The sequence below is a fragment of the Sciurus carolinensis genome, chromosome 3 (assembly GCF_902686445.1).
Source record: "Sciurus carolinensis chromosome 3, mSciCar1.2, whole genome shotgun sequence".
Lineage (NCBI taxonomy): Eukaryota > Metazoa > Chordata > Mammalia > Rodentia > Sciuridae > Sciurus > Sciurus carolinensis.
In genome coordinates this window covers 2,407,242-2,431,133 of record NC_062215.1, presented here as the reverse complement: position 1 = coordinate 2,431,133, position 23,892 = coordinate 2,407,242, and the positions used below count along the sequence as shown (strand labels likewise).

Genomic DNA, 23,892 nt, shown 5'->3' with positions numbered 1-23,892 from the left:
AGCTGACCCTGGCACACGTCCCACACTCTAGAGGACAAGCAGAGTGGATAAGACCACCAGCCGGGGCGGTGTGCCCGCCTCTGACGCCAGGGCTGTTTCTTGACCGACGTCCCACACACTCACGATGTGTGAGAAAGGCAGGGACAGCCCGGCCCGCCGGTGTCTACCTCGGCACGTAAGCCCCTTCCGCCTGCCTTGGAGTGTGGGGACCCTGTCTGGCTGCTGCCGAGGTGCCCTCCTGTCTGTAAGGGACCCTACCTGGTGCAGTCCTGGGTCTGTCCGCCTCTTCTTCAGTCTCCAGCACCTTCTGCCTTCGGCAGCCAGTTCTCGGACCCGGGACGGGTTCTCCAGGAAGCAGATCCAACAGAATATCCCACCGGCATGCACCGCCTAGCGGGCGGGTACCCTGTCAACGCGAGTGCCCGCCCCCGGGAGGGTGGACCTTCGCAGCTCACTGATGCGAAGGCCAGGCTCTTGCCAGACGCCCTCACAGACCCACCCAGAGGTCATGTCCCCCCCGATCCCTGGGCAGCCAGGCAGGTATCTGACAAAAACTAACATCACACAACCTTGGGATAACATCCTTCCCATCGTCCCATGCACTGAACTCCTAAGGGGGCGTTCCTGGGTCAAATAGCAGGTTGATTATTTTTTTGAACACTGTATTTATTTACCCACTCAGTGGTGCTGGGGACAGAAGCCTGGGCTTCCTGCAAGTGCTATGCAGCTGTGCTGGGTCCCCGTCCCCAGAATTCCTGACTGTAATACAGCCTGCCAGGTTTGTTTTTCAGGAGTCACGTGATGGCAGTGATGTCCCCACCAGCTCCAACTTCAGGGTGTGGCCCGTCTATCCTGGTTTTTCTTGCTGCCTTTTTTTATTTTCTTTTTTTGTACCAGGGATTGAACCCAGGGGTGCTTAGCCACTGAGCCACATCCCCAACCCCTTTTGTATTTTATTTAGAGACAGGGTCTCCCTGAGTTGCTTAGGGCCTCACTAAGTTGCTGAGGCTGGCTTTGAACTCGCGATCCTCCTGCCTCAGCCTCCAGAGCTGCTGGGATGGCAGGTGTAGCCGCCACACTGCCTTTTGTTTTCTTTTCCATCAGCTTCTCTAGGCATATCTTTACACCTGGTAAAACGTGGTTACCTTGAACATATAGTTTGAGCCAGGTGCCAGTACACCTGTGTTCCAGCTATGGGAGGCTGAGGCAGGAGGATCACAAGTTCCAGGCCAGTCTCGGCAACTGAGCAAGTGAAAGAGCTGGGAGTGCAGCTTAGACTGGAGCACCCCGGACTCCATCCTCAGGACACTGGAGAAGGAAAACTCACTGTGCAACCGAGCCGATCCTGACCCGGCACCCACCTGCATGGCCACGGCACCACGGAGACCTGGGCGGGCTGTAGTTGAGAGTGTCCCCAGGTGCTCTGTGGTCGATCCTCCACAGTGGCACCCATCCCGGCTCCGGCCTCCACCTGCTTCCCTCAGTGTCACCGCCTCATAATGCCAGGGCGCCTGGTCCCGGGATGTGACCAGGTTGCATCTGGGACTCACCGGGCTCCCCAGCCTCCACCTGTCCCTCGGTCTTCTCGCACTGCGCCTCTTCTTTCGGGGAATGTTCACACTGCCTCCACCGCGCCCGCCCCCCAGACTCCTCAGCCTGGCTGCGTCCCCGCCTGCTGCGAGGAGGAGCTGCTGCAGGTGGGGGCTGCTGTGGGTCGCTGCCCCGCACAGCCCCCCTGTCCTGTGCCCCAGGTCAAGCACGGGCAGCTGCTGAAGCAGCAGGAGAAGATGATCCACGACATGGAGCTGGCCGTGACCCGCAGGGAGATCATCGTGGCCCAGGCTGAGGGGCAGAGCAAGATTGACAAGAAGGCGGTCACCCGGACGGACTTCCGCCACAAGCAGATGGAGCTGCGCAGGAAGATCAGGGACGTGCACAAGGTGGGCAGCAGGAGAAGGCAGGGATGCCACGGCGCTTGCCCACCCCACCACCCCGGAGGACCCCGGAGGTTTTTCCATGTCCCTAGCGAGGCCCCAAGAGTCACTAGCCCTTCTTCATCCCCTGGAACCTGCACTGGCCACCAAACGCTGCCAGATCCTTGTTTGCCTTGCTAGTGTCCCTTCTGATGGCATCCGTGGCTCCTGCCGGGTGCTGCAGAGGGTCTCTCTCACTCCCTATGCAGCCTGGCCCTGCCCTGGTCACAGCTGCTGGACCGTCCCTGGTTCCCTCCTCTCTGCAGACACACCCACGAGGGGGCCCGGAACTGAGGAGCCCCCACACCCACGTCTTCCACGCAGCCCTGCCCTCCCTGGTGTGCGGGGGGCTCGCCAGGGGCCTGGCGTCCTCAGGGCACCCCCCCGGGGCACATCCCCCCAGGGCCGCGTCTGTCTGAGTCCCCTTCGGGAGTCCTCCCCTAGCGAGTGTCCAGCAGTGCCTGGCCTCAGCTGGCAGCACGCAGGGGCGCAGAGGGGTGCTTGTCTCCCAGGCCAACGAGGAGTGCGCCAAGGCCATCTCAGAGCTGGAAGAGACCCAGAGACTCGCGAGCGGCTCCCTCATGGAGAAGCAGGAAAAGCTGTCCATGATGCAGGCGGACTACGACACGCTGGAGGCTGACCTCGGCCGGCTGGTGGCCCTCAAGCGACAGGTAAAAGCCAAGAGGCCAGTGGGGCCCAGTGCCCTGGCAGAGGGGTGTGTCACGTGCAGGAGAAGGCTGCGCCACCCAGGAAAGTCCTGTCCAGGTCCAGTTCGGCCCAGGCCGATGGCAACGCCAGCTGCTCGCACGTGTGTGGCTCAGGGATTTGTTCACTTAGCAAATGTGGATGGCTGCTGAGTGTGGGCTGGGCACCATCCTGGGCACCGGGAAGGCAGGACAGAGCGAAAAGACAAAGCTCCCAGCCCAGCCCTTCCTGGAGGCCACGTGCCGGGAGCAGAACCCGGGCTGAACAGACATAAGGAGAAGGGTGTGCTTCACGTGATGAGCTCCTGAAGAAAACCCAGCGGAGGAAGGGGGTCCGGGCATCAGGGTGGAATGGAGGACGGAGGTTTTGAGTGGGATGTTCCGGGAGGCCACACAGAGAACAATGGCATTTGAGTTGAGACTTAAAGGAGGCGAGGAGGGAGGGAGCCACCCTAGGCAAAGGGGACAGTCTGGTAAAGAGGGACCCACCTGATCTGTGTGTCGCCTTGGAGGCGCACGATCCTGGCTGTGGGCCTTTCTCTTGGCAACTTAAGGGGGAGACAGTAAAGAGCTCCCGGTGAGGGTGACGTGGTATTTGTCAGGATCCCCCCCGTTCTTGGAAAGTGTGGGGTCAAGGGTCAAGGGTAGACACAGGAGGCAGCTGCCGGAGGACAGTGTGCGTGGACTAGGGCAGCTACCCAGGGCAGCTGCTAGATTCTGCATAAGAAGTCAGAGGTCCCCAGCGGGTTTCCTGCTGGACTGACTGGGGTGAGGTGGGGGTGCAGTGCGACTCCAGGGACTCCACCAGGCAGGTCCGGTGCCAGGTCCCGTGCCAGGCCCGGCACAGCAGTATCAAAGAGTCTCCCTGCTACGGGCGAACACGGCTTCCCCGGAAGGGAAGGCCCGCGCCTTGAACTGGGAGACTCGGCTTTCTGGGCTTGGCGTTCCTCCTTGGCATTCCCTCCCCTCTGCAGTGGGTAGGGCGGGTGTCCTCCTGCCTTGCACGGCCTGACCCGGGGCTCTTTCGCACCCAGAACCTTTCGGAGATTGTGGCCCTGCAGACTCGCCTCAAGCACCTGCAGTCTGTGATTGATGGGAAGTATGTGTTCCTGTTCCGCTCGAAGAAGGCCCAGCTGATGGAGCACCGGCGGCTGAGTGACCGGCTGGGCCTGCTCAGCACCATCCTCGCCCGTGTGCAGGATGAGTACCCCCAGTTCCGGGAGGCCCTCAGCAAGGTCAGCCAGAAGATCGCCAGCAAGCTGGAGTCACCAGGGCCCACCTAGAAAGCTCCAGGACCCCACCTTCCAAGGCCCACCCCTGAGGAAGACCGCCAGAATCTGTTGACCCTCAGGGACTTGGGATCTTCCTGTGTTCCTAAAAACATGTGCCCCTAGAAAGATGCTGTGTGATGGAATGGAGAGGCCAGCAGGAACTAGTTCCCAGCCACTGGGCAGCTGAGACCGCGCACCGCCCAGCGCTCCCAGGTGCCCCCGCGAGCGGGCTGCCTGCTTGCTTTCTACTTGCACAGAGCACCCTGTCCTTTCTTGGACTGATTCGTCCAAATGGAAGTCCAGCTTTTGGCAGCTCCCCAGTCTGCAGGTGCTCCCTGGCACACTGACCCAGTGGGGGTGGGGGGCAGGTGGGGTAGAGGGGACCAGCAGGAACCAGGAGCAAGACTGACCAGCCAGGCCATGAAGGCCACTTCGTTCCTCGGTGCTTCTGTAGGGCACATCTGGAAATCCACCAAGCCCCCTTCTTTCCAGTGTTCCCACCCACAAAGAAGTGTCCCCTTCTCCTGCCCCCACCTCCCATTGTGTGTTAAAGTCAGATTCACAGTGTGCAGGTACAAGTCAGGGCTCTCAGGACTTCCAAGGGAGGTGCCCAGCAGGCCACATCGGGCCACGTCTGCCAGCCTCTCTCTCCTTCGTTAACTGGCCCTTTATCCCTGCCCTGATTTTCTGAGCACCAGTTACCTGTGGCTTCTCCAAAGCTGAAAGGGAAAATGCTTGATGAAATAATTTCACTTTCAAATTTTGCAGCTGAAGAATAAAAACAATCTTTCTGAATATGGGAGTGAGGCATATGTATTCTAAAACATTGCAGAAGTACAGAGCCACGAAGCAGGCCCCGGAGGTCTCAATCCCCCACCAGGGGAACCGCTGTGGGTATTTGGGCACCTCTCCTTACTTCCTCTGGCAAGTGAATGCTGTACTGTGCATTCAGTTTTTGCATCCCACGCTTTAAAGTTTGTTTATTTCCATGTAAGCATTTTCTTACTTTAACAAAAAGACATTTCTCGTCGTTTTTGATGTTTTCACAATCGCAGGGTTAGCACGATGTCTGTTCCTCTAGGGAATAAGTGCAAATTGCTGGGAGTTGAAGGAGCCTGCAGAGTTGGGCTGCTTTGGACCTGCCAGCCAGCCTTTCCGATGACGCCCTCGGGCTGGTCTGCAGGATGCAGTCCCTGGTGCAGCGTGCGGCTTGGCAAGAGCCTTACTAGCCGCGGGAGCGGGACCAGGGCCTGGGCTGTGCCCACGAGCGCCGCGCCCGGTGTCTGGCCCGGTAGGGACAGACAGCCGGAGGCAGGACGCTGGCAAAACGCGCTCCCGGGGACACCTGTCCCGCGGGGCCCGCGCCGCCACTAGGTGGCGCAGCGCCACGCGGACGCGCGCCTGGCCTCGGGCGCCCGCGCGGGCGGCCGTGACACGTGACCGCCGCGGCCCCGCCCCGCCCTCCGGCCACGTGACCCGCCTCCGGCTGGGCCAGGGGTTGGCGCTGGGGCGGGCGTGCGCGCGGGTGAGCCGCAGCGGCCGACGTGCGCGCAGGTGAGCGAGGCGCCGTTGGAAGCCCGGCAGTGGGCGACTTCCCGGTGGGGAGAGTCGGGCAGTGTGGCGCGGGCGCGGGGAGGCCCGGGTGGGCCGAGGGCACCGCGAACCGGCCCCAAACGTGGACTTCCCGCCCAGCCCCGGCCCTGCGCCTCGCGGGGAAGCCGAGGCACGGGAGGCCGGGAACCCGGCGCCGCGCCCAGAGCCGCCGGCCCAGGATCAGCTGACGGCGCAGCTCCGCGGGGTCAGCTGGAGCGCCTGACCTTGAGCTCTTCCCCATTTTCTCTCCGCATTGTGGAACTGAGAGGTGAACCGGGCCCTCCTGTGCAGGCCAAGGGCTGACGGTCCCCTTTTCCAGGACCTCGCTTCCCCGCTGGGCGTGTTGCACAGACGCCTGTGCCCGCTGTGCCCGCGGCTCCTGAACGACAGATGCAGCGCAGACGCTGCTCTGCTGGGATGTCCTGGAGCGTGATGGACTCAGAGTTCCCTAGGTTGAGTCATGATCACCTAGTGTCACATGAGTCTAGCAGGGCCAGGTGGAGCTGAGACCTTTCAAAGTGACCTTTGGTCTTTCTGGCTGCTTCCTGGGACACAGCTTCTAAAACCCTTGGAAATTGAGACTGATAAGCCTAAGAGTGATGAGCTTGCTACCGAGGTGACTGAAGGCCCCTAGATAGCTTCAGGATGGTGGCTGGTCACCAGAAGGACCCGTACTTGATTAGAGTGAAAGTTGAAAGTCCCCACCTAGCCACCCACCTCCCAGGATGGCTGCAGATGGAGTCAGTGGCCAGTGACCAGTGATTTATTCAGACACATACATAATGGAGCCCCATAAAGTCCCCTGAACTGGTTCAGAGAGCCTCCCGGTTGGTAAAGGCGTCAGAGTGCTGGGATGTGGTGTTCGGGGACTCTGCCTGCCCCAGCACACGGTGCCCTACACATCTCTTCCATCTCCCAGGGCCTGAGTTACATGTGTAACAAAGCAAAACAATTAAGTAAAGTGCTTTTCTGAGTTCCATGAGCCGTTCCCATGAATCCCCTGACCTGAGGGTCATGGGAAAGCCCACGTTTATTGCCAGTCAGAAGTACTGAACCTGAAGCCTGCAGCCTGGGACCTGAAGCTGGCATCCCAGGTGGGCCTGAGCCCTTGGTTGTGGGGTCTGCCCAACTCCAGGTAGGTCGTGTCAGAATTGAACTGGATCCCAGGACCCCAGGCTGGTATCTGGAGAGCTGGAGGGTCCATCAGTGAGAGAACTGAGTATAAAAACCACTGTACCCAGAGAGCCAATTCACCAGGAGCCCCTGAGGCCCCAAGTGTTGCCGATGGTCACAGGGTTCCCGGCCCACCCTTCTGTGATCAGGAGGGTCAGGCTGCCTGGGTACCCACATTCACCTCTGCTGGTGCGGGACTACCCCCACGTGTCTGTGTTTGGTGGTGTGGGGCACCTACAGACCTCCCACAACTTGGGGCTGCATTGGCTGAGGGCCCCAGTTGCTGCGCTCTGAAAATCCATCCCTGTTTCTGCCCTGGGGCCCTTTCCTGGGAGACCTAGACCCCTCTGATGACCAGTTGTGGCTGGAGAGACCCCCTCCCAGTGGCCTTGCTGCCAGGACGCCTCAGCCCACCCCTCTCCCTCTCTGGGGTCAGCCTTGCATCTGTGTGGCAACTCTCCCTGCCTCCTTGCTGCCACCTCACTAACTCTCAGAGAAAGAAAAGGACTTTTCTAATAAAATCCCTAACCACTAACACAGCCCATCACACGGTATCGGGGGCACACGGACAAAAACCAGGAGGGTAACAGCCACCAGCGCCCCATGGGACTCCAGGGCCAGCGTGCCACAGAGCACGTCTCTCCCCGTGCGCTGCAGCGAGGGCTGGAGGGGCTCTCAGTGGGCAGGGGCCAGGGCCTTTCTCTTGTGGCATGGCCACAGAGACTGCCATGCCTGAGCCTTCTCACTGTCAGCAGGAAGGGACCAAGGGGAGGTGGCAGGGCCCTGGGGCACAGTTTGCTGGCCCACACTAACAGCCTGGACCCAGCCTTCCTGCAGGAGAGGGGGTCCCTCTCGCTGGGCCTTCCCTGTGCTTGTAAGTGCATTTCCATTGTGACTTTAGAAGACTCGGTGGGAGGTGAAGTGGAGTCCCGTGATTTGTGCAAACCTCTCCCCTTGGTCTCCCTCCTCCCACAGCAGTCTGCACAGCGCTGCACCTGCCCGCGGCTGCCTCTGAGGAGCACCTCCATCCTCGCCTGCTCCCGGCTTCCTTGCCAGGACAGGACACCTTCCTGCACCTCCTGGGCACTGCTGGGCCGTCAGTTAACGAGGGGCTGGAGGTGCAGCTGGACGGTGGAGGCCTGGGCTTATTCGCCAGCACCACAGAGAGAAAACCCACCCGCGGCCGCCCGCCCGCCTCCTGGCTGAGCCGGTCCCTTCTCGCAGCAGGTCTCCAGGAGCTGCCCTGCTACCTCCAGGCAGGCAGGTGCCAAGCATGCACGCCAGGTGGCCGCCCTGCTCCCGTGCCCTGACGGGGGTCTGCGCCCTCATCTTCCTGGCCACAGCTGCCCTCCTGGGGCACGTCCTGCTCTGTGACTTCCCAGTGGAGGAGACGCCCCCAGCTCACTGGCCAGAAGCCAGCTGGCAAGGCCGCCGGAACACCCAGGAGCACCCTGGCTGGCCCAGAGCAGCACCCTCACAGTGCGCCATCCGCCCGGACAGCCGCTTCGACTGTGCCCCGGACAAGGCTCTGACGCAGCAGGAGTGTGAGGCGCGCGGCTGCTGCTACGTCCCAGCCAGCCGGGGCCCTCGGGCCACCCTGATGGGGCAGCCCTGGTGCTTCTTCCCAGTCGGCTACCCCAGCTACAGGATGGAGAACCTGAGCACCTCGGAGGCCGGCTACACAGCCACCCTGACCCGCGCCACCCCCACCTTCTTCCCCAGGGACGTCCTGACCTTACGACTGGACGTGCTGATGGAGACTGACAGCCGCCTGCATTTCACGGTGGGCAGGGGCCAGGCCTGGCAGGGGCACAGAGGACAGAGCGTGTGTGTGGACAGCTGACCGGGGTACATTTGTGGCACTTTGTGCACACCCCAGCCAGCAACCAAGGTGTGGGCGGAGCAGCGAGGCCTTGCGTGGCGACAGGTGCTCCAGAGGCAGGCACAGGGCCGAGGTGGGCCCCGGGCGCCCCAGGAAGTGAGGCCTGACATCCGTGGGCGTCTGCAGGAAGAGTGCCCCTGGCAGTGGGCGGTGGCACCCAGCTGCTGCGCACCGCCCAGTGGCAGGGACGTCCCTGTTGTTCCCTGCTGCCCCCAGCCCCACGCGGTCTGCAGCACCAGTGTCTGCAGAGGTGAATATTTTTAGCATAAGGCTGTCCCATGCAAGTTTTGGGACATACTCAGCATGGAAACCGTCTGCTCTTTATCAGAAGTCCCCGTTTATCAGGTGTTCTGTATTTGACCTGGTGGTGTCCTCCTGGCTCTCTGAGGGGGAGACTGAGGCCCACAGCAGTTCATCCAACTGCCCATGCAGCATGTGGCCTCTTCAGACCTAAACTGGCCACCCTCCTGGAGTTGTGTCCATGGAGAGTGAGGGATGGTGGGAGGTGCTTCCGGCCCACAAGGGACTTGGAGACCACTGTCCGTCTCTTGCAGATCAAGGATCCTGCTAATAAGCGCTATGAGGTGCCCTTGGAGGTCCCGCGGGCCCACGGCCAGGCACGGTCCCCACTCTACAGCGTTGAGTTCTCCGAGGAGCCCTTCGGGGTGGTGGTTCGCCGGAAGCTGGACGGCCGGGTGCTGTAAGTTGAGTGCCTGGGCCTCAGACCGGCAGGCGGGCATGGTGGCCACATCCTCAGGCTGGAGCCCCTGGGGCGCAGATCTGTCAGCGAGGTGGACGGCATTGTCCCCTTGGCCCAGGGCCCAGCCCCTCGGGCCTCCTGGAAGGCCCGGGCACACCCACTGAGACCCGCCTGAGGCCTTCTCCCGGACCCTGGCACGAGCCCCGGCCGCTCTCAGACGTCTCCCAGGAGGGGCACCCAGCCTAGGACCTCGCCCGCAGAAGTTTGGCGCTGTCTGCAGGCACTTCCGTTGCCACAGTGGGTTGTTCCTGGCATCTCATGAGGGCAGGTGCTGACCAGCATCCTGCAGTGTCCAGGAGACCCACCACAAAGGGTGGCCACCAAATGCCAGCAGTGCCCGCAGAGAGCGTGGCCGGGTCCAGAGTGGCACCCCTCTGGTGGCGTGCGTTGCCAGGCCTTATCTTACTTATCAAGTGCTTGTCACTCATCATAGGCCAGCACTAATCGTTGAGTCATCTGAACTCTTCCGTGACAGAGGCAGGGGACTGGCAGGAGGTGACGGAGCCGGGCCCTAGCATCCCTGCCATTGTCGCTTCTCTGCCTCTGTTCCTGGGCACCTGCGCTTGTTTGCGTCGGCTGCTGTCCTCTGCCTGTCTGGGCGGTGGGCAGCCTCTCTGGATGTGCCCTCGGCGGCTCTTGTCCCTGGTTGCAGGATGCTGAGGCTGCTGGGGCCAGCACGGCGGAGCTGGCCAGGACGTGCAGCCCTCAGCCTGCACTCCGGCGGGCCCAGGTGGGCTGTCAGCCAGGTGCAGGGAGCCTGCTCTCCCGCAGGCTGAACACGACCGTGGCCCCCCTGTTCTTCGCGGACCAGTTCCTGCAACTGTCCACCTCCCTGCCCTCCCGGTACGTCGTGGGCCTCGCCGAACACCTCAGCCCCCTGATGCTCGGCACTAACTGGACCAAGATCAGCCTCTGGAACCGGGACTTGGCCCCCACGGTAACTAACGCCGGCGCTCTGGGTGGGTTGTGGGGTCTGGTGTTCGAGGCTAAGGGTCGCCTCCTGCGTGTGCAGCCCAGTGCCAACCTCTACGGGTCACACCCTTTCTACCTGTCGCTGGAGGAGAGCGGCCTGGCTCACGGGGTGTTCCTGCTGAACAGCAACGCCATGGGTGAGTCCCCTGCCTTCCCCGGAGGCCGGAGGGCACGAGACGCCTGTCATCTGCAGAATGGGGCTGGCGGGCCCTGCCCGGCTCTGCGCCCCAGTGCCCCCCCAGGAGTCCTGGGCAAACCCCGGGCCTAGCCGCCAGCTGCCCTTCTGTCCTCGACCCCCACCCTGCCAGTCACTCCCAGGCACCTGTGGGAAGAACCGCCCTCTGGCTGCAGTGGGCCCCTCTGTGGGTGCCGGGCCCCTGGGTAGGGTGTTTGTCCCTGAGCCCAGGCCACTTCCCCCAGACGTGGTCCTGCAGCCCAGCCCGGCCCTCAGTTGGAGGTCGACAGGAGGGATCCTGGACGTGTATGTCTTCGTGGGCCCAGAGCCCAAGAGCGTGGTGCAGCAGTACCTGGATGTCGTGGGTAGGGCCCGCGCCCCGTCCTCGCCCCCCCCTCCTGTCCTCCCCACCCTCGCCAGGAGTGTTGCCTGCAGGGTACCCCTTCATGCCGCCGTACTGGGGCCTGGGCTTCCACCTCTGCCGCTGGGGCTACTCGTCCACCGCCACCGTCCGCCAGGTGGTGGAGAACATGACCAGGGCCCACTTCCCCCTGGTGAGTGGAGGGTCAGCCAGGGCCGGGGATAGCCAGGGTCAGGCACAGCTCCTGGACCCCAGGTGGCTCCTGTACCACAGGACGTGCAGTGGAATGACCTGGACTACATGGACGCGCGGAGGGACTTCACCTTCAACAGGGACGGCTTCGCAGACCTTCCAGCCACCGTGCGGGAACTCCACCAGGGCGGCCGGCGGTACGTGATGATCGTGGTAAGTGTCCTTCCCACCAAGCCACCCGCGGCTCCTGCTCTGGGTGGCCTGTTCCCGTGCCTGCCCTGGTCACCAGGGACATATTCTGATTCTTTTCCATATTGAGGGGACATTAAGAAGGCCACAAGCTTAGTTCCTGGTGTCCAGGGTCCCTGGAAACACCCATCTCCTGTTCAGGATTCTTTGGGCGTGGGTGGCTTGAGCTGCCTTAAGGCCACAGGCAGGGGTACAGTAAGCGCTTGGAAGGGAAGGGCTCGGGGAATGGGACACAGGACAGCCGTGTCCCCTGGCCAGCCTCCTCCCCGGCCCAGCTCTGTCTGCATGGAGGGAGGGCATGTGTGATTGCCCAGCCCAGAGCCTCAGATGTCCAGTTCAGGAGGTGGCCCCATCAGGGGTTCAGGCCCAGTCCTCAGGAGGCGGGAAGTGGAGACCCCCTCCAGTGGAGGACGGAGCAGCGAGGGGCTTAGAGCTGAGCAGACCCGCCCTCCAGGTAGCAGATGTCAGCAGCCCCCTCAGAGGGCGCGAGTGCAGACCATCACTATGAAAGAAGTAAATGAGCTGGGTGTGGTGGCTTGGGAGGCTGAGACAGGAGGATCACAAGTTCAAGGCCAGCCTCAGCAACTTAGCAAGACCCTCTCTCAAAATTTAAAAAAAAAAGTGGGGATGCAGCTGAGGGGCAGAGTGCTTGCCTGTGTAGCACCGTGGACGAGGCCCTGGGCTTGACCCTTAGCCCTGCAATAAAAAAGAGTGCCTGGTCCCTGCAGAGATGCTGGCAAGCCGGGGGAAGGCTGCGGACACGGCCCTGCAGCCGGCCGGCCCCATCCCTGTCCACAGGCAGCCGCGGACACACTGGGCGTGTTGCACGTGTGCCTGGCTCCACCCTGCCTCGTTTGCTCACCGTTGTCCCAGAGGGTGGTGCCAAGGCATTGGGCCACGTCCTTCCATGCTGACCTGTTCCTCTCACCCCCAGGACCCTGCCATCAGCAGCTCAGGCCCTGCTGGGAGTTACAGACCCTTTGACGAGGGTCTGCGGAGGCGGGTTTTCATCACCAACGAGACTGGACAACCGCTGATTGGAAAGGTAGGTGGGGGTCTAGGTGCTCAGGCCAGTGTGACTGGCAGCTGTTGAGGAAGACCGCGGAGTTCCAGAGGTGCCCGTCCAGGGGCACAGTGGGCGGGTGGGTCACAGCTGGGGCAACCATGCCACTTGACAATCAGCCCCGATGCTTCCATCATGGCGTCTTAGGCTCCGTGGGAAGCTGGCCGCTAGGCACAGCCCTGCAGACCCTCTGGGAAGCCTTGGGGTTCTTCTTGTCCTCCTGGCCCCTGGGGCCTCCTGAGTTCCCCAGCCTTCCCATGGGGAGCTCAGCAGAGTCCCAGCCAGCGCGGGGCCAGAACCAAGAGGAAGGGGGACCCCAGCGGAGGGAGGGGCTAGCCGAGACTCGCAGGACACAGAAGCGAGAGACCGGCCTCAGGCGGGGACCTTCGTCTGACAGAGCTTGGAGCAGTGTCTTCTGACGCTGCTCACGGTACAGTGGTACCCTGCCTGGACGCACACGGGCTGGGCCCTGGCCCTCCAGCCCCGGCTCACACCTGCCGCTGACCTCCCGGGCTCAGGTCTCAGGTCACAGATCTGGACGTTGACCAAGAGAGAGGCTGCGAGGTGCCGGAGCTGAGATGCAGCAGGGCCTCGGGGCAGCCTCTGGCTGGGTGGGGTCTCCCCTCTGGCCTCTCGTCCAGGTGTGGCCCGGATCCAGTGCCTTCCCGGACTTCACCAACCCTGAGACCCTTGACTGGTGGCAGGACATGGTAGCTGAGTTCCATGCCCAGGTGCCCTTCGATGGCATGTGGATTGTAAGTATGACCCCCGCCCCGGGTGACCCTGGCCTGGGGCCAGCCCCACCCTCTGCACACTGGCCCCCTCTTGCAGGACATGAATGAACCCTCCAACTTCGTCAGGGGCTCTGAGCACGGCTGCCCCAACAACGACCTGGAAAACCCCCCCTATGTACCTGGTGAGCCGCACCTGCCCCCGGGGGCCTGCTGGGGGTGATGGCTCAGATCAGGGCTTTCCCTTCCCTAGTGTGGGCGTCTGAAAGCTGTCCTTTCTGAGAAGCAGTGGGTGGCCAGGAGAGGTGGACATGAAGGCTGGGGATCTGCAGGGCCTTTGGGAATAGTGGGGGTGGCACAGGGATTGCCCCAGGTCCGAGGGCCACCGCCATGAGCAGGCAGGGGCAGGCCCATGGGGGGCAGGGGCAGCTTCAGGAAGTAGCTCTGGGGCTGAGCTGAGGAGGCAGACGCCAGGGGGCGGGGGGCGGGAGGGCATGGACCCCCACCCGGGAGGAAGCACCATGGGAACAGCCCCCTCTCCTCAGGCGTGGTTGGTGGGACCCTGCAGGCGGCCACCATCTGTGCCTCCAGCCACCAGTTCCTCTCCACACACTACGACCTTCACAACCTGTACGGCCTGACCGAAGCCATCGCCTCCAACAGGTCAGCCCTGGCCTGCAGTGCCCTGCCCTGGCCAGCCTGTCCCGCCCACGCTGACGGCAGAGCCAGGGTGCAGAGAGGAGGGGAGTACACTCGTGCCCCCCGGGGCCGGCGAGGCTCCAGCGCTCCTGCCCACTGTCACCCCCGGGCCTGGAGCCAGACGCCTGGCGCGTCCTAAGGTGGAGCTGCACTGGCAGGGGCCCCGTGGTGCCGACCAGACTGGGCGGCTTGACTGGAGGCAGAGTCGGGCTGGCCGGGGCACTGCTGATGTGCCCAGCAGAAGCTGGCCGTCGCCTCTGTCCCTGCTCTGCAGCCTCCGTCTGTCTCCCGTGGCCAGTCCCTTCTCCCCATGCCACCCACCTGCTGCTGTCCCTGCTGCTTCGCCCCGGCAGGTGGCAAGGGTTTTCCCGTGTCCCCTGCCCCACCCAGGGCCCTGGTGAAGACTCGGGGGACACGACCCTTCGTGATCTCCCGCTCAACCTTTGCTGGCCACGGCCGATACGCTGGCCACTGGACGGGGGATGTGTGGAGCAGCTGGGAGCAGCTGTCCTACTCTGTGCCAGGTGAGAGCGCCTCTCAGGAAGAGAGTGGTCAGAGGGCCGCGTGCCCCTCCAGGGCAGCTTGGCCCAGAGCTGGTTCTGGGCTCAGCACAGTCCAGATGCGGCTGCGATGCGAGGCTGAGCCAAGGGGTCCCACCCACTTGTCCAGGGAGCTGGGACTCAAGTGTGTCTTTCTGGGCACACAGCTCTGCCCAGACGGGTCTGCTTTGCTCTGCTTACCCGGATATCAGGAAGCAGTCCACAGGACAGGCTGCTGGCCCCAGGTAGAGGCATGGGCCTGACCCTTAGGCAGAGGGACGATGGCAGGATCTGCACCTGGGCCGCTCCAGCAGCCTGAGGCCAGCCGCCTCCCTTTCCCCAGAAGTCCTGCAGTTCAGCCTGCTGGGGGTGCCCCTGGTCGGGGCGGACATCTGTGGCTTCCTGGGCAACACCTCGGAGGAGCTGTGTGTGCGCTGGACCCAGCTGGGGGCCTTCTACCCCTTCATGCGGAACCACAATGACCTGCACAGCCTGGTAAGGGCAGGGTCCCGGCCCTGCCATCTGTCCCCCGCCAACGCCGGGTGGCCAGGGAGCACTGGGGCCCACGGGCGGACCTGCTGAGGGACCCCTGGACTCCTTTGCCCTTCTCACTCCACACAGCCGCAGGAGCCCTACCGTTTCAGCCAGGCGGCCCAGCGGGCCATGAGGAAGGTGCTGGCCCTGCGCTACGCGCTGCTGCCCCACCTCTACACGCTGTTCCATGCTGCCCACGTCAGGGGGGAGACCGTGGCCCGGCCCCTCTTCCTGGAGTGAGTCCTGGGCGGGGAGCGACGACCCACGTATGCCCCCGGGTGGGAGCTGACGGGAGCCGCAGGCACCAGGGCAGCCCGTCCCACTGCACTGTGTTCCCAGGACCCAGCCGAGTGGGACCCGGTGCCCCCAGTGTCCCCCAAGGTCACGGCTTAGTGCTGGACCATTGGGAATATGGGAAAACCCAGGATGAAGAACAGTGAGTGCCCAGCAGGCCAGCCAGATGGCAACGCAAGGAACGAGGTGGACATCATGGGTCCATTGGGCTGGCTTAGGGAGGACAGCTAGAGACCCAGTTGTCCCCAGCAGGACTTGGTGCGTCCAAGGAGTTACCTTAACAAAATTGCACCCTCGATCAAGACCAAGGAAGGATCCGGGGACGGTGGTGGGTCAGTCTGCAGACATCAGTGTCTCCCGCCCCCTCCACCGTCCCAGGCGGATTCAGCTGTGGGAGGTCAGCAGGCGAAGCTGTGGGAAAGTCCACAGGGAACACGGCGACGCCCGCCAGGGCCCCAGCAAAGGAGCGCTTTCTGAGCATCAGAGCAGGAAGAAAGGGGAGGAGGTGGAATTCAGTGAGAGAAAGGAAAACTGTTGAATGGGAACAGGAAGAATCTCGGAACGTAAGCAGAAAATCAAGTCTGCTTTACACGTCAACTGTAACGGCAGAAAGCCGAGAAAGCGCTCGCTGTCAGGATGTGACGAATTGTCACTGTTCCTGTGCGTTGAGAACGCATGCTCTACTGTAAGACCGGCATTGACCAAATAGAGGGCTAGGGCAGGACTCAGTGGCAGAGCGCCGGCCTAGCCTGTGCAGGCCCTGGGTTCAATCCCCAGCACCAGGCCAGGCACGGTGGTGCATGCCTGTATCCCAGTGACATGGGAGGCTGAGGCAGGAGGATCACAAGGTCACGGCCAGCCTCAGCAACTTAGAGAGGCTGTAAGCAACTCAGTGAGACCCTGTCTCAAAAATGTGGCTCAGTGATTAAGCACCCCTGGGCTCAATCCCCAGTGCCAAAAAGAAAGAAGGAAGGAACCACAGCAGCTGGGCTGACAGCAGGGCACGTGCGTGGCGGTGACGCTCGCCAGGGCTGTGACGTGGTGCCATCTGAATGACTTCCTTACTGTGTTCCGTCAGTGTGTGGTGGCCTCCCTGGGCTTTCGTAGACGCCCTGATCTACAGCAGCCTCGTCGCTGACACTCCCTATATTCCAAGGCTATGAAACGTGGCTGCCCCCCGCCCTGCCATGGCTGCCCCACGGCCTGTCCCCCAGTCCTGTGCCGGTCAGACTCAGGACTGCCTGCAGGGTGTCCTTCAAATCCGGACAGCAGGTGTCCTGGACAGCGCCTGCCGCCATCGGTGTCCAGTCTTGCTGTCCCGTGCCAGCTCCGTGTCTCCAGGTGTGCTTGAGGGACTGGTGTCCTGCTCGGCCAGAGGGCCGTCCTTGGCAGGTCTGCGCTGGTGAACGCTGGGCTGCCGATGGCCGCAGAGGGCGGTTCTGCTCATCAGCACCTGGGGCGGCCCTTCTTTTGTCCCAGCCTCCCTGGGCCTCCCCAGGCCTCCCGGGCCTCGACCTCCTCTCTCGCTTCCTTCGGGTCCTGTCTTTGGCTTTCACGGGCTGGATCGTGGCGTGTTGGGCACCTTGTGTCCACCCTTTGGAGTTTGTTGAGCTCCTTGGATGCGCAAAAGTCCTGTTTTCCACCAGGATGGGTAGCTCAGGGGTAGCGCACCAGCCTGGCCTGAGGTCAGGCCCCGGGTCTCCTCCCCAAGCTGCAAGAAGTGTTTCTTCATCTGATTTGGCAAGTTTTCCTCTATTTCCTGACGTCCGCTCCTGCCCCTCTCCTCTGCCTCTGGGACGCCCACACCTGTATCCGTGCTGGATCTGCCACGGTCCCTGTGGCTGTTGGCGGGCCTCCCTGCGGTTCTTCCCGTTCTGACGGGGCGCTCTCCGTAGACCCACCCTCAAGTTCGCGTTTCTTTCTTGGGCTTGCCCGCCCCTCAGTGGGTGTCCTGTGAGCCTGCTCCGCCCGTCTGCAGGGACCCCCGCCCCTCAGCGGGTGTCCTGTGAGCCTGCTCCGCCCGTCTGCAGGGACCCCCGCCCCTCAGCGGGTGTCCCGTGAGCCTGCTCCGCCCGTCTGCAGGGACCCCCGCCCCTCAGTGGGTGTCCTGTGAGCCTGCTCCGCCCGTCTGCAGGGACCCCCGCCCCTCAGTGGGTGTCCTGTGAGCCTGCTCCGCCCGTCTGCAGCGACCCCCGCCCCTCAGCGGGTGTCCCGTGAGCCTGCTCCGCCCGTCTGCAGGGACCCCCGCTCGGCGGGTCAGGCCCTCGCTCTGGGAGGTTCTTCAGAGCTACTTAAGAAGCCGACTTAGGATGTGCCTGGAGCCCAGGGCCAGGCTTCGCTGGGGACACCTGGGCGACCTGGGCCACCCTCCCTGTTCCCTGGCACATCTGGTCACTTTCCTTTCACACTGGATGTTTTCAGTGCTCGGTTCTGGAATCCGATTCCGCGTCCCTCCGCCAGGCAGTCCCTCTTGCTGCCCTCCCTGGGCGGTGGTGCTTTCCCTGAGTAGGCGCTGTGCCGTCGGTTCTCTGTCGTGTGCGGCCGTGGACGTCTGCCCAGCCAGCACGACGGGACGGCGGGTCTCCTTGCCTGGCAGCCTGTGTCGGGGCACGCCCTCCATGCCGGCCGGGCTGAGTTCCTGCTCTTACCCGGGGCCAGCTGCCCGGGTGGCTCCTGGCTCCCCTCCAGGTCCTCACAGCGTCGATGGCCCCTTTGCTGTGTTCTCGTTGCTTTCTCGGAGCAGGAGATGGGGCCTCGCTCCTCCTCCGTCATTCCCGTCACCCAGGAAGCGTCTGGACAGGACACTGGCTTGAGAAACGTGATGCCGCCGAGAAAGTGAGCGTAGCCAGGGCTGGCAAGGGAGTGGCGGAGCGGAGCGTTCAAACACGTGTCCCTCCGGGGAGACGTGGTGACTCGTCGGCTTTGCAAACGGAAACCTGGAAGAGGCCATCTGACTCGGGGTCTCCAGTGTGCTGTGCCTGGCCCAGCCCTGGACGCTGCCCTCCCTCCAGGAGTAGGAGAGAGGACGCGGACCAGGCGGCGTCACGGCGATCTCGGTTAGGAGAAGCCGTCCGAAGATGGACAGGGACCGTGCCAGATGTCAGTCCCTGCTGCCTGTGGTCGTGGGGTTGGGGGCTTTCCTGGCTTTGATCCAGTGGTGGATAAACGGGGGCACCACTTTGATGATCAGAAAATAAGTGAGCGCAGTCCAGTCGGGGATGCTCCCGATGCCTCCGCACAGCCACCTCCGCGCTGGGCCCCGGCCCCCTGAGTGTGGGCCCCAGCGTCACTTTCACCTGCGGCTGGAATCAGCCTCGCCACAGGCGACCCCAGGGCTCCGGCTCCGTGGCTTCCCGGAGATGGGAATTCTGGATCCCCTGAGCCTCCCGCAGCTGAGCCCCCGACTGCAGAGGGCCCGTCCCTGCCCACCCAGCTGCCAGGCCCACATGCCCGCCCCTCCTCCTTGAAGGTTCCCCGAGGACCGGCGCACCTGGGACCTGGACCGCCAGCTCCTGTGGGGGGAGGCTCTTCTCATCACGCCCGTGCTTGAGCCCGGGAAGGACGAAGTGACCGGCTACTTCCCTTCGGGCACCTGGTACAACCTGCAGCTGGTGAGTCCCAGGACCCTGGAACCCGCCTGTCACGTGACGGGTTCAGGAGAGAGGCGCACCTGCCCCTGAGTCCTGGGTACCCCCCACACAGCCACCCGCTCCCCACAGTCGCTGTCTCCAGGTGGGGAAGCAGGCCTGCGTGGAGGACCTGCCCGAGTCCCACACCACCACGGAGGCCCTGCCCACCCCAGGCCCTGCTCCAGGCTCTCAGGCTCTCCTGCCAGCATCGGGGTCCCTGCAGAGAGCCCCAAGTCTGCCCAGGGTCACACCGGGCCCCACACGGAGCCCGTGGGGACAGGAACACAGCTCCCGGAGACAGCCTGGGGACTGGGGCAGGCCTGGGACCCTCTGACACAACACCTGCCTCCAGGTGCCAGTAGAGGCCCTTGGCGGCCTCCCAGCTCTGCCTCCAGCACCCCCCAGCCCTGCCATCCACAGCAAGGGGCAGTGGGTGACGCTGCCAGCCCCACTGGACACCATCAACGTCCACCTGCGGGCTGGGTACATCGTGCCCCTGCAGGTACTGGGCCGGGCAGCTGAGAGGAGGCGTGGGGTGGGGGCGGTCAGGTGGGAGCCACTAGGAGACTGGCGAGGGCGCCGTGTGGCCTGCTTACCTCAGGCACTCCAGCCCCTGGGGCACGTGGTGGCACTTGAGGTGGGGACAGACTCGGCTGACCTGCCTGGCCTTGGCCAGGGTGATCACTGTGGGTGTCCAGTCTAGTCTGGCCCTTGTTCCCACTTCTTCGTAGCCAGCGCTCAGTTGCCCCTATGGTGGAGGCCACCAGGGCTGGGGCAGTGACGTGTCCACCCCTCCCAGGGCCCTGCCCTCACAACCACCGAGTCCCGCAAGCAGCCCATGGCCCTGGCTGTGGCCCTGACCGCGGGCGGCGAGGCACAGGGGCAGCTGTTCTGGGACGACGGGGAGAGCCTGGACGTGCTGGAGCGCGGGGCCTACACACAGCTGGCCTTCCTGGCCAGGAACGTGAGTCCTGGTGGCGGGCGGGGCGCCCGGCCCTGGTCCTGGGGAGGCAGGTGGGGTCCTGATGGCCCCCGCCCTGGGTGCCGGGGAGGCTGCTCTGGTGGTGCCTGTGCTGTCCACCGACGCGTCGGCTCTGTTCCTCTGCACTGGCCAGAACACCCTTGTGAATGAAGTGGTGCACGCGGCCAGGGAGGGGGCCAGCCTGCAGCTGCGGACAGTGACCCTCCTGGGGGTGGACGCGGCCCCCCGGCAGGTCCTCTGCAACGGAGCCCCTGTCTCCAACTTCACCTACAGCCCCGACACCAAGGCAGGCAGACCATCTGGGGGCAGGCGGGAGCAGGGGCACCGAGGACCCGTGACCCGGTGCCGTCAGGGAGGCAGAGGGAGCTGGGAGGGGGTGGCCACGTCCACTGGCACCCTCGGGCAGACAGCCTCTGCTGGGAGCCGTCCGGCACTCAGGTCTCCTTTTCTCTTCCAGACCCTGGCCGTCCCCGTGTCGCTGGCCATGGCTGAGCAGTTCCGCATCAGTTGGTCTTAGCGGTGGCCTGGCTCCTCCCAGGAGGCCGCTGTCCTGCAAGGCCCTGCTCTGGCTGCCGCCGGCCACGGGCAGGGAGTGCTGACCACGGCGGCACTTGGGGCCTGTGCTGGTCCCCCATGTGTCCAGGTTTCTCCTGGACCTGTGCTTGTAGTGCTCTCAGGGCCCCTGAGTTCGGAACACAGCGAGGCTTGTCACCGTGTGCAGCTGACTGTCCCCAACATCAGAGAAGGTGGTGCTCCGGATGGGGACGTGTACCAGCACCAGGGCTGGCCACACTGCTGGGACTGCAGCTGAGACTCGAGAAGGGACTGAGCTGGAGATGCTGGAGTCCAGAACTTGGACGCTTCCTCAGAAGCGTGACTACTCCTAATAAAAGGGTCTCTGGAGCCAGCTCCTGCGTCCTGGGGCACGAAGGGAGGCAGCCACACTCGGAGGCCCTGGAGCGTCCCACTTCTCAGGCCAGCATGCTCTGTCCCCATGTCACCTCAGGCTCCCACATGCCTCATGTCCCTGTCACTTGCACATCCCATCACCTCACATCCCCATACCACCCTTCCTGTCCCCAAGTTGCCTCATGTCCCCACATCATCTCGTGTGCCCACATCACCTCAAGTTTGCTCTCCATCTTGTGGTCCCTTGTCACCTCATCTCCCAGTACCCCCAGCTCTTAGGCAGGAGAGGTCTGGCTGGGCCTGGGGCCATAAGGTGGTGTGCCCCCGTGCCTAGGGCTGTGGACAAGAGGACCTCAGAAGGGGCTTCCCAGGAGTGAGGCCCAGGACCTCAGCCAGAGGCCAGAGACCTGTCCTCAGGTGACAGGAAACATTTGGGCCCAGGGTTGGTCCAGAGGAAAGGAAGCCCATTTTATTGAGGCCACAGGTCAGCAGAAGTCACTGTGGTGGGCTGGGCACGCCTTCAGAACATCTGTCATGTGACCTGGTGGGCCGTGCCTACCTGTGTGGCCTCGGGGACTTGGAGTCAGAAGTGCAGCGAGTCCTGCACTGACCTGCAGCCCTGCTCGTCAGGGCTCGGGGACATGTCCACAGGAGCAGAGGGATCCTCGTGCCCCCTGCCACTGCCAGTGGGGATCCTGTGGGACGAGTCACCTGGTACCAGGTGATCATGTAGCAAGGGGACAGTGGTAGTGCAGGTGCTCCGAACCTGCTTCCCAGGCAAAATGTGGAGGTGAGGCGACCACGCCTGGGACCCCAGCAATCCAGGAGGCAGGGGGACAGCAAGTACGAGCGCTGCCTCAGAATAGATTGTGAACAGGGCTGTGCTGCTCCTCCATCATGTGAAACCAAGAGAGCCCGGAGGGGCGCTGCGCCTGGGTCCAGTCCCAGTCCTGGGGAGAAAGGAAGAGAGGTGCTTTGGCAGGGATGCAGGGGCAGGGCGAGCTGCCCACTGAGCACCACAGCCTGTTCCCGGGGAAATCCCATGGAGTGGGGGACGGGTCCAGGAAGGCCCTCCCTGTGTGCCCATTCCTCCTAAATGCCCAGAAAAAACAGGACTGGAAGGGGAAGAATGGCGGGGAGCAGCCCCTCCCAGGCAGCACCTCCAGGCCTCCGGTCCCCAGCACTCTGCATCTGCCAGAGCAGCCGGGAGGGGCCGTGGCATCCTCACCCGTGCCACCACCCTGCCCTGAAGGGCAGCTGTGGCCACTGGCCCTCACAGGACCTGACCCTGCTTTGCAGGGTGCTGGGAATCCAGGAGCTTGGCACCCTGTGGTGTCCCTGGAAGGAAAGGGATGGGTGGGGCGGGTGGGAGAGGTGTTAGCCCTGTCCAGAGAAGCCAAGGGACCGGGCCTGCTCGCACGCTGGTCCACCCTGCACAGCCTGTAGCATAGGACTTGGCCCGCCACGGCACGTAGGGGCCAAGATGTTTCACCTTCAATGAACTCAGCTTGCCACACTGACCAGCTGGGATGTGAGTGGAGCGGTCCCTGTGCTGGACGCGCCCCAGGGCGCCCTCTGGTGGGCAGAGGGTGACCCAGTCAAGGCTCAGCCCCTCCTGTCTCAGCAGTCTCCCGAACAGGCCCCGGGCTCCAGAGGACAGACTCCAGCCTGATGTCCCTGGCCACAGTGTGCGTGAAGCCAGGGGCGGGCATGCAGCCCACGCAGGCTCTCAGAGGGCCGAGTGTCTCAGTTTGTGTGGGTGGTGCTGGGGATGCAGCCCAGGGTCCAGCGTGAGCTGGGCAGGTGCTCTACCATTGAGCTCGCCCCACGCCTTGAGGTTCTCATGACTCCAAGGGGGCCGCAGCGTTCATGCTGTCCAAGACTGCTGCTCCTGAGACGGGCTGCGGTGTCCTTCCTGCTTGCGAATCAACAAGCATTCCTTTTTGTCCTGCCCGTGAGGGATGGATGGAGAACTCAGCTGGGGACAGAACCAGCCACGCCTTAAGTGTGTCAGTGGCCTCAGACAAGGCCCAGCAGGTCCTCCGCTCTGAAGCCATGCCCACAACAGCCCCTAGGGTGTCTCAGCCACTTAGCAGCCAGTCTTGGTGCAAATCAGGAACGTCAGCTGTCAGCGTCGCTAGTCCAGTGGAGCAGAAGACACAGAACAGCCATCTGGTCCTTGACAAAGGCACCGAAACACTGCAGGAAAGACAGCCTTTGAGCGAATGGTGTGGGAAAGCTGGGACTCCGTAGCGGAAGAAAGACAAGGCCCTCATCTCTGGCCCTGCACAAGTCAACTGGAGGACCCCCAATCAGACCAACCTATGTCGCTCCAACACTCCAGCAATGACTTTCTCAGGAGGACCACTGAAGCCCAGGAAATAACGCCAAGAGTTCACAAATGGGACGGCATCAAATTCAAAAGCTTCTGCACAGCAAAGGAAACACTTAGGAACAGAATGGGGGGAAATCTCTGCTAGCTACTCCTCTGACAGAGGATTGATACCCAGAATATACAGAGAGCTCAAAAACTTAACACCAAAATAAGTCCCACAAAACCCAATTAATAAATGGGCAAACAAACTAAATGGGTACTTTTCAGAAGAAATAAAATAGCCAACAAATATATAAAACAATGTTCAACATTAACGATTAGGGAAATGCAAATCACAACTACACTGAGGTTTCATCTCACTCCAGTCAAAATGGCAGCCATCAAGGATGTAAACAATAATCCAAGCTGGGGAGGATGTGGAGAAAAGGAACACTCACACTCTTAGTGAGTCGTAAATTAGCGCAACTGCTATGGAAATCAGTATGGCGATTCTCGAGAGTAGGTGTGGAACTGCTGTATGACCCAGCTATCCCACTTCTCAGTACTCAGTCTGAAGAATGAAAGTCACCACACTACAGCTATACATGCATACCCATGTTTATAGCAGCATAATCCACAATAGTCAAACTATGGACCCAGCCTAGGTGACCATCAATGGATAAATGGATAAAAAAAAAATGTGGTATATATACACAACGGAGTTTAATCCAGCCACAAAGAAAAATAAAATTATCATTTGCAGTAAAATGGATGGAGCTAGAGACCATCATGTTAAGCGAAGTAAGTCAAACTCAGAAGGTCAGGGGTCATATGTTTTCAGTCACATATGGAAGCTAGAGAGGAAAAGGGAAAAGTGGGAGTGGATCTCCTAA

At 62.5% G+C, this 23,892-nt stretch overlaps 2 protein-coding genes across 3 annotated transcripts in view; both read left to right on the top strand.

Moving 5' to 3' along the window:
- Ccdc40 (coiled-coil domain containing 40) overlaps positions 1-4,743 on the top strand; it is a 37,114-nt gene extending 32,371 nt beyond the window's left edge. The window contains exons 18-20 of the mRNA XM_047547817.1: positions 1,752-1,940; positions 2,486-2,644; positions 3,712-4,743. Of these exons, the coding sequence (XP_047403773.1) occupies positions 1,752-1,940; positions 2,486-2,644; positions 3,712-3,960 (597 nt within the window). The 3' untranslated portion in view covers positions 3,961-4,743. The remainder of the gene's footprint in view (positions 1-1,751; positions 1,941-2,485; positions 2,645-3,711) is intronic.
- A 654-nt stretch (positions 4,744-5,397) lies between these two features.
- On the top strand, positions 5,398-22,022 carry Gaa (alpha glucosidase). 2 transcript variants are annotated; one of them, XM_047544208.1, is made up of 20 exons: positions 5,398-5,502; positions 7,690-8,497; positions 9,151-9,296; positions 10,128-10,293; positions 10,369-10,465; positions 10,749-10,868; positions 10,939-11,057; positions 11,138-11,269; positions 12,240-12,350; positions 13,010-13,123; positions 13,200-13,284; positions 13,645-13,762; positions 14,189-14,322; positions 14,681-14,832; positions 14,959-15,107; positions 18,635-18,776; positions 19,147-19,296; positions 19,594-19,758; positions 19,910-20,062; positions 20,234-22,020. In XM_047544208.1, the coding sequence occupies exons 2-20, from the start codon at positions 7,988-7,990 to the stop codon at positions 20,291-20,293; spliced, it is 2,823 nt and encodes a 940-aa protein (XP_047400164.1). In that variant the 5' UTR covers positions 5,398-5,502; positions 7,690-7,987; the 3' UTR covers positions 20,294-22,020. The 2 variants fall into 2 exon arrangements, with proteins under 2 accessions (XP_047400164.1, XP_047400165.1); XM_047544209.1 differs by lacking the exon at positions 19,910-20,062 and having other exon boundaries at positions 20,234-22,022.
- The last annotated feature ends 1,870 nt before the right edge of the window (positions 22,023-23,892 follow it).